Raw genomic sequence first — 8,514 nt, 5'->3', positions numbered from 1 at the left:
ATCTGAACATCTCTTGAAAATATATCAAATCATTTGATCAAATCCAAATATTACAAGGACAGAAATGTCATTTATATTTATTTGCCAACCAAGAAACCACCACCTTAATCCAAAGATTTATTTAATCTTACTTTTTACAACAACCATTGCATTTACATTGAAACAAATCGTTATTTTTTCCACTCTATATAAAAACTATTGCATTGAAAATAATTATATTTATGCAACCAAATGACTCAAAACAGCTGAAGAATAAAAGGAAACAGGAATTGTGATGAATGTTTTGCATCAAAAAGATCTTAACCCCTAAGGAGAGTTCCCACTTTGGACAACTGTAGGAAAACTATCATTATATCAATATACATGTTAATTCCAGTTCAGTCAAATGTTAAACGAAAGCTTTTCTCCTGCTCTTTGCGCTGGTTGTCACACGATTTGGACACTTCCTCCACTCTTCTCTGCAGAAGAACCGAGTTCTGATCGATCCACTGCAGTGAATCCATGTGGGTGTTGAGAATCTTACAGATCTGCTGAAGCTGAGGAGGAGAAAACGGAGAGAAAAATAAGTTAGTTTAATTTGCAACAACAAATGTGTCAGAGAATACACTTGAATGAGTCCTCCTCTTACCGGGTCACTGGTGTCTGCCGGGCCACTGGACGTGTTCAGGTGCTCGATGATCTCCTTCAGGTCCTGAGACATCCTCTTCAGCTGAGCGTCCACGTTCTCGGCCAGTTTGTACGTTCTTTCACGTTCCTCGTCTGCGTTCTGCATGTAGATGGTTCCGCTCTGCTCCTTCACAGACTCCTCCAGCGGGCAGAGTAAGTCCTCCAGCTCCTTCTGTTGGGACAGGATGAAATCCAGCTCCTGGTTTAGCCTGCGCTGGTCCAGCTTCACCTTCTCCATCTCCTTGTGCAGGGATGTGATCTTCTCCCCGTTCTCCACTAGCATGCGGTCCCAGGCGTTCACCTGAGTAGCCTGCTGTAAGAAATGTCTCTCTTGGTCCTCCAGCTCAAGACTCCACTTGTTAATGAGACCCTCCAGCTGGGCATAGGTCATCACTGGAGGAGCTGTGGTTGTAGGGATTGCAGTTGCTGTAGTTGTTGTGGCGAGGCTCATGCCGGTTGAAGGTTTGAGTCCCAGTGAAAAGCCTGTCACAGCACCTGTTGTAGCGGCAGCAATGGAGGCAGGGACAGAGGCAGAGGGGATGGTAGCTGCCCCTAGAGGTTTGAGCATGAAAGCCAGAGCTCCACCAGCTGCTGTGGTTGTTGCAGCCGCAGTGCTTGCTGCTAAAGCTGGAGCTGCACCCATAGCGAAGCCTGTAAGGCTCGCTGTTGTAGCGGCGGCGGCAGAAGCAGCAGCAGCAGCTGCAGCAGCAGCAGCCGCAGGTGCTGCAGAGATGGGTGAAGCAAAGAGAGACGGGCCTGTAGCTAGGGTCGGCTGGATGGAGGCAGGAGGAGCCGGGGTGGTAGAGGGTTTAATCCCAAAGGCAAATCCTCCACCCTGGCCGGTTGTGGCTGCAGCAGTAGGGGCTGGCTGAGGCTGCATACCCAGAGTGAGGTTGGATGGAGCAGCTGTACCAAAGCTGAAGCCTCCTCCTGGGGCAGCGATAGGGGCAGCAGTGGTGGCTGCTGCGGTCGCCTGGACCTTGTTTGCTCCAAAGCTGAACCCTCCAAAAGAGAGACCCCCTGCTCCTGTAGTTGCTGTTACTGCAGCTGTAGGTGCTGCTGCAAGTTGGGGTTGAGCTGCAGGTTGAGTTTGAGCAGGAGTCCCAAAGGAGAAGCCCCCTGTTGCAGGGGCGGTGGTCTGTGCAGACATAGCTGTGCCAAGGGTGAACCCTGACCCGGCTGGAGGAGCTGCTGCGGAGCCCATACTCATCCCTTGTGCGGCGCCCATACTCATCCCTTGTGCGGCGCCCATACTCATCCCTTGTGCGGCGCCCATACTCATCCCTTGTGCGGCACCCATACTCATCCCTTGTGGGGCGCCCATACTCATCCCTTGTGGGGCGCCCATACTCATCCCTTGTGCGGCACCCATACTCATCCCTTGTGCGGCGCCCATACTCATCCCTGTTGCGGCGCCCATACTCATCCCTGGTGCGGCGCCCATACTCATCCCTGGTGCTACTGCTGTTTGTTGAGGAGTGGCCATTCCAAATGAGGCGGCGGGGCTCCCGAAAGAAAAGCCTCCGACGGCTGCTGTAGTCGCTGCTGGGGTGCCAAAGCTAAAGGAGCTGGCCGGGTTGGGGTTGGGGTTGATGGCGGCCTGAGGAGTGCCGAAGGAGAAGCCGCCTCCCGCAGCCGCAGGTGTGGAGCTTGCCATGCCGAAGCCCGGGGCTGGGGCTGCGGCTGCGGGCTTCTGGGTCCCGAAGGAAAAGCCAGTGGAGGCTTGCCCAAAGTTGAATCCACTCATTTTCGTTCGCAGAAGGACAACTTCAACACAAAGTCACGTTATCGTAAACAGATAACTCACAAAATGGTCACTTCCTCGCTGAACTTCTTCGGGTTTTGGCGGGTCACAAATACGAGCTGAACTGACGTAACCCAGGAAACGTTTATTTCCAACGGTTTTTTCAGGCTTCGACGGTTGATAACGTCAATCACGGGTTGTAAACATTGTGTTGAACCAGAAGGCGACCAAAAGCGAGCACAATATCCTTCTCAAAAACGTGGCCAACTGCGTCGCACTTTTTTCAAGCAGGCATTTCAGTCGATCACTAAAGGAAATGACGGCAGAAATTAGGACCAAACACTGTTGAGTTTAGCCCTGAGTGTTGTCTGCCAGCAAATAAATCCCACCTCCCTTTAGAAGACAGACAGGTGTAATGGCCAATCACAGCACTCATCAGACCACAGCTGAAATCTGATTGGTACAGTTTATTGCCTGAAGAACAAGTTTCAGGGAAATAAAGCCCAATATGTAACCCCCTATTTCCCAAAGAGTACTGATCTAAATCAAGATATCAACTCTCCACGCAGAAACGATCTGTTGCCAAAAAGTAGGCTAATACAAAAATATTTAGCACAGGCGCCTGCAAAATGATGGCGCTGATAGAAATGGCTCGCTATCGTTGCCGAATAAAACAGTTAATAACCGTCGCAAGTAAAACAAAAAGCAGACTAACAAAAAACGAAACTTAATATAAAAGACAAGATACTGCGTTACAAGGTGAAGAACACAAAGCACATGTTGTGTTATTAACGGCTGCAGTAGTTAACATTGGAATTCACACATTTATTTTTCATGTTTACTTTTTTTAAGATTGTACCCAATACTAATAAAACATCCCAATCATTGTATATGAGTTTTTGTGTTTCGATAATATTGTCATTACAAATTAAACCTGAACATATTTAATCCATTACGTTTTTTTTAAGTGTGTCTAAACAAAGATTCCCACGTCTACTATCTTGACGTTGTCATGACTCTCTGGGTTAGCTGGCTGTATCCGCACATACCATGTTTACATTTTTGCAAATATTTGTGCTATTAATATTTTAAGTAAAGGGTGATTTAGAAATATTGAACGGTTACTATGGATGCACAAATGTCACCACATCAATCCATAGGAGAACCTTCATTTCACCAGTGTATTTGTGGGCAGCAGAGTTAGCGTGTAAGCTAACAAAGATTAGCTTTCTAACTGCGTGTCTGAGCTGGGCATGCCCCTGTAAGTATATTTAAACTAAATAAACAGGCGTATTGCCTCTAACACCTACTCAACCACATAGTCCGCTGCCACAGGAGCTGTCACAATGAGGATTTTAAGGTTTCTGAGGAGCAGTGTTAAGGACATTGACTATTACTCCAAATTCTCTCCCTCTCCTCTGTCAATGAAGCAGTTTCTGGATTTTGGTAAGAGTACACACACTACACACAATATGCATCTGTGCCTATACTTAAAGCAGGGGAATAAACATTGTGTGATTATTTAATTTGATAACATTTTAGAGCCCTGAAAAGTCTTGAAAAACATCAGTTTTCACAAGAAAAATGTGTGTTTAAAAACATTATCTACCCTGGTTTTTATTTGGAAACCCTCATGCACACGTGTGACCCCTTGAATAGCCCACCAAACCAATGAGGCAGCAGAAGCAGAACACACAATTGCATCAATGATTACTCATTTAAAGGCTCTCATACAATAATTTTTATTATAATATATCAAGATTTCTGATGTTCTTCTATTTGTTTTCAGGCTCAGAAAATGCATGTGAGAAAACCTCCTTCGCCTTCCTCAGACAGGAGTTACCTGTGAGGTTGGCAAACATCATGAAGGAGATCAACCTGTTGCCTGACAACTTACTGCGGACTCCATCAGTGAAGCTGGTGCAGGGCTGGTACGCAGCTTCAGTTCTTTAAAAGTAACCTCTCAAATTAGTCTGCAAAAAGGTAATAATGATTTTCTTTGTGTGCAGGTACATGCAGAGTTTTCAGGATATTCTTGAGTTCAAAGACAAAAATGCAGATGATGAAAAAGTCACATATGAGTAAGTACATTAAAACAGTTATATTTATGAGGATCCAATCCTGTGTGTTAATTTGTATCACCTTGGAGTAATTGTTTTTGTTTTATTTAGTTTCACAGATGCGGTTATAAAGATCAGAAATCGGCACAATGATGTAATTCCCACCATGGCTCAGGGAGTTGTGGAGTACAAGGAGGCGTACGGCACGGACCCCGTCGTCAGCCAAAATGTTCAGTATTTTTTTGATCGTTTCTACATGAGCAGGATATCCATCAGGATGTTGCTCAACCAGCACAGTGAGTTGATTCTCTTCATAACAAATGGTGATCTCATGAACAACATGATGTCTTGATAATATAATAGATGCACTTGTTTGTAGATGTGTTCAAAAGAGGCTGTTGATCCATTAGCAGGAAACTTAAGGCTTTTTTTCCTAAAGTCAGTCCTGGCTGCCATCTTGCTTTTGTAGCAGATTGGGAGTATCTTCTGCAACCTTTAATAATGTCACTGCCAGAGGAATCCACAGACCACACCTTAATGACGTATCTACAACAGTTGAATGAGTGAAATGAAACAAGGACTCTCAAAGGACGATTAACCTGCCCAGACTTGGAGATTATTGTTATTAATGTTAATAATAAACATAGTTCCTGCTGTGGGCCTGACAAAATGATCATGACATGATCTCAGCTTTCATCCAATATTTACAAAATAACATCTAGGGATTTGATAATTAAGATATCATCAAATGTATGTATCAGAAGTCAGAAACAACATTTAGAGTTGGCTTTTCTTTGTTATCTGAAGATTAGGCAGTGAGGAGCGAGAATAATTTAGATTTTTGGTGTCACATCTATAGTGAGCCAAAAAGGTTTCACATTTTAAGTTTGATAGATTTTGGATTAAAAGATGTTTGATTAATTAGTTGACAGAGAAGTAAACGTCAAAACATTAATATTTTGGATGCACTGTGTATGGATTTAATTAACTATTTCTATAGTGTAGTGCATGGTCTGATTTATTGTGTCTTATTCCAGCTCTCCTCTTCGGGGGGAAGGTGAAGGTGAACCCAGCTCATCCCAAACACATCGGCAGTATTGATCCTAACTGTCGTGTCAGCGCGGTTATCAAAGGTGAGAACTCAAACCCTTTATGAGGAACATGCAGTGACAGGTGCTCAGATACGTGTCACTGTCACTCAAAAGATATTTGTTGTTCTTCCCTCAAACAAACCTCTTCCTTGTAGATGCGTATGAAAATGCACGAAACCTCTGTGACCGGTACTACATGAACTCTCCTGAGCTGGTGCTGGAGGAATTCAAAGGTAATTCATGTTAGTCACACATGTTCAGTTACACAGACACTTTTAATTATGTACTTTAAAGGCAAATTACATTTATTTTTATATCAAATGATTATCTTAAAGTTCAGATGCTTTAAAGTGGGATTCTGTGAGATTCTTTCCCATAGTCAGTATTGTCAAAAAACAACTAATACAGTAATATTAAACTACTGTAGGTAATAGACTGACTATGGAAAAGTACTAGTCTATAGTCAGAAATATGAACTATCCCTTTTAGCAATTCAGGTTGCATTATGAATGAATACATATGAATTGCTTGATTCAGTATCTGATGAAATGTTGTCTTATCTTTGGTTATTTGAACAGCTTCACCCATCACGGTGGTCTACGTCCCATCTCACTTGTATCATATGGTGTTTGAACTTTTTAAGGTAGGATTTGTTTTATCAACCTCATAGTTGGACAGCCTGTTCAGCCTTTCTCTTCATGTTCAACTGTTGAGGGTGCTTTCATTGTTGCAGAACGCCATGCGTGCCACCATGGAGTTGTACGGCGATGCCATGGAGTATCCTCCCATCCATGCACAGGTGGCTCTGGGGACTGAAGATCTGACAGTCAAGGTACATCTGTGCTGCATCCATTCATCTTTACTAACCAGTATAAACTCCTGGAGAAACTGAAAATTGAGTTATTCTATGAGGATACTGTTCAATAATAATGTTTTTCTTCAGGTGAGCGATCGTGGAGGAGGCGTGCCGCTGCGCAAAATTGACCGGTTGTTCACCTACACGTACTCCACAGCTCCTCGACCCAGCATCGACGGGGCCCGCGCCGCTCCGCTGGTCAGTACTACGAGCATCGTTTTCTTATTGTGGCCATTTTAAAGTTTGTGAAAAGCACACTGCAATACACTGAGATTGACTGAGATGTTTTAGTTACTTAAAATAGAGTGCAAATTGAAATAAAAAGGATTTGTGCTTTTGTTCAGCTTCACGTTTAATTTGTTTAATAATATAAATATTATCCTTTTAATTTAGCAAGCCATATGTTGTATTTGAGCAGCATACTGAAAGCAGCAGATAGGGAGAACTGAGGACTCTTTGATATTTAACAAAAGCACATTGACTGTATCATCAAACATTGCTTATCTTCCTCATATTTTGCCGCTTACACAGAAATCTGACTGTTCCAGTGCCAAATAATCACTACCAACTGCTCTGATGTTTTAGATTGTTTGGCTTGAGTCTTGTTTTTTTTAAAGGGTGGAAGAATAATGATTTGTTTCCCTCCAGGCTGGTTACGGGTACGGCCTGCCGATCTCTCGTCTGTACGCCCGGTACTTCCAGGGCGACCTGAAGCTGTACTCTCTGGAGGGGTATGGAACCGACGCTGTGATCTACATCCGGGTAACAGAGTTTAAAGTGTGTTTGTGTGTTTCTTCAGACAGTATTTACTTTGTATTTTAACTCTACTTTCTAAATTCCCTTGTCAGGCGCTCTCCACAGAGTCCATTGAGAGGCTCCCTGTGTACAACAAGTCGGCATGGAAACACTACAAGACGATCCAAGAGGCGGACGACTGGTGCGTCCCCAGCAAGGAGCCAAAGGACATGACCACGTTTCGCAGCTTCTAGATCCAAATGGCTCCCGGAGGTGCTTGGTAACGAATGGTTTGGTGTGAGAGATGGCAATACATCAGTCTAGACTTCGTTGTATGGAAAGAATAAGAAAACGGAACAAAGATTTCGTGCCATATTCTTCGTATTGGGCATTAGTTTTGTAATGATGAAGATTTTGGAGTCGAGAAGCCTCAATTAAATAAAACAGTTTCCTTTTGTATTCCTTATGGGACCTTTAATGGCAGGGACTGGGAGTCAACTGGACCAGGTTTCTGGAAAACCACATCGCTGTTGAAAGTATGGTTTAAAAAAACGTCAACAACATATGGGCAGTATAAAATATCATTCTCATTAAGTATGTTTTTAAACCGAGGACAAACGTCAAACGTATTTTGGCATTTCTGTCCTGCAGTTTGCCGTTTATTAACCAACCTATGATTAACAATATATCTGTGATTAACTTAAAACAAGCCGATGAAATCCCTGAAACTCTCTGCATGGTGTGAGCGGTGTCTGTGTTTTACTGGTTTAGGGCTTTTCCTTAAATGTTACTTTTGTTTTGCTGAAAGCTAAACTTGAACTGTTTCCGGTCCGTCTGTGTGCATCTCTTATGCTCTGCGTGAAGGTGAAAGCTTGTAAGGAAAGGAAAACTTGTTCCACAATTTAAAACGCTGCTTGTTTTTACATCTGTTGGAAGATGCTGCTGATAAGTCTTATTGGTTAAAATGGTATTTATTCTTTAGTCGAGGACGTCTTAAAACATGTTTGATTTGCCATCTGTGACGGGTTCTTAATGCAACAAAAGTAAACTGAATAATTGGAATTTAGAAAAGCTGTCGGGGAAAAACAGTTGGCTGAGAGGTTTTATTGGGTTAGGAACACTTTAGTTTACTTTTAAAATTCTCAGTTTGCAAATAAGGTACTGCCACTTGGAAAGAGGCTTATCTTTTCTCACAAAATGTATCAATGCAGTATGAGAGCTAACTATTTCTGGGTTGCTGTGGTGTATTATAAGGACTCATCCTGTCATTTTCCTTGTTTACAATAAGGTTTTTCTGTATGGATCATGTTCAGTGAAAAATAAACATTTCAAACCAACAGATGGTTATTTGTGTCAAACATC

At 43.0% G+C, this 8,514-nt stretch overlaps 2 protein-coding genes across 2 annotated transcripts; one reads left to right on the top strand and one right to left on the bottom strand.

Annotated features, from left to right (window-relative positions):
• Window positions 1-50: 50 nt before the first annotated feature.
• Window positions 51-2,740, bottom strand: nup62l (nucleoporin 62 like). The gene is made up of 2 exons (XM_034128713.1): window positions 629-2,740; window positions 51-536 (listed from the first exon to the last, which is right to left on the bottom strand). The coding sequence occupies exons 1-2, from the start codon at window positions 2,411-2,413 to the stop codon at window positions 378-380; spliced, it is 1,944 nt and encodes a 647-aa protein (XP_033984604.1). The 5' UTR covers window positions 2,414-2,740; the 3' UTR covers window positions 51-377.
• A 686-nt stretch (window positions 2,741-3,426) lies between these two features.
• On the top strand, window positions 3,427-8,497 carry pdk1 (pyruvate dehydrogenase kinase, isozyme 1). The gene is made up of 11 exons (XM_034128714.1): window positions 3,427-3,856; window positions 4,200-4,341; window positions 4,420-4,491; window positions 4,582-4,766; window positions 5,508-5,603; window positions 5,717-5,794; window positions 6,140-6,204; window positions 6,295-6,393; window positions 6,505-6,615; window positions 7,066-7,179; window positions 7,266-8,497. Exons 1-11 carry the CDS (start codon window positions 3,757-3,759, stop codon window positions 7,404-7,406), a joined length of 1,203 nt encoding a protein of 400 aa, XP_033984605.1. The 5' UTR covers window positions 3,427-3,756; the 3' UTR covers window positions 7,407-8,497.
• Window positions 8,498-8,514: the final 17 nt, after the last annotated feature.

This window comes from Trematomus bernacchii, unplaced genomic scaffold (assembly GCF_902827165.1).
Source record: "Trematomus bernacchii unplaced genomic scaffold, fTreBer1.1, whole genome shotgun sequence".
NCBI lineage: Eukaryota > Metazoa > Chordata > Actinopteri > Perciformes > Nototheniidae > Trematomus > Trematomus bernacchii.
The sequence above is the reverse complement of the archived record's forward strand: the minus strand, read 5'-3'. Positions and strand labels throughout refer to the sequence as shown.

Excerpts from the sequence above, each read along its gene's own strand:
- nup62l (XM_034128713.1), bottom strand. The coding sequence starts at position 2,413 with ATGAGTGGATTCAACTTTGGGCAAGCCTCCACTGGCTTTTCCTTCGGG. Across the intron at positions 537-628 it reads CGGCAGACACCAGTGACCCG|CTTCAGCAGATCTGTAAGAT; the intron begins GTAAGAGGAGGA and ends TCTCCTCCTCAG.
- pdk1 (XM_034128714.1), top strand. The coding sequence starts at position 3,757 with ATGAGGATTTTAAGGTTTCTGAGGAGCAGTGTTAAGGACATTGACTAT. Across the intron at positions 5,795-6,139 it reads GGTGCTGGAGGAATTCAAAG|CTTCACCCATCACGGTGGTC; the intron begins GTAATTCATGTT and ends TTATTTGAACAG. Across the intron at positions 6,616-7,065 it reads GGGCCCGCGCCGCTCCGCTG|GCTGGTTACGGGTACGGCCT; the intron begins GTCAGTACTACG and ends GTTTCCCTCCAG.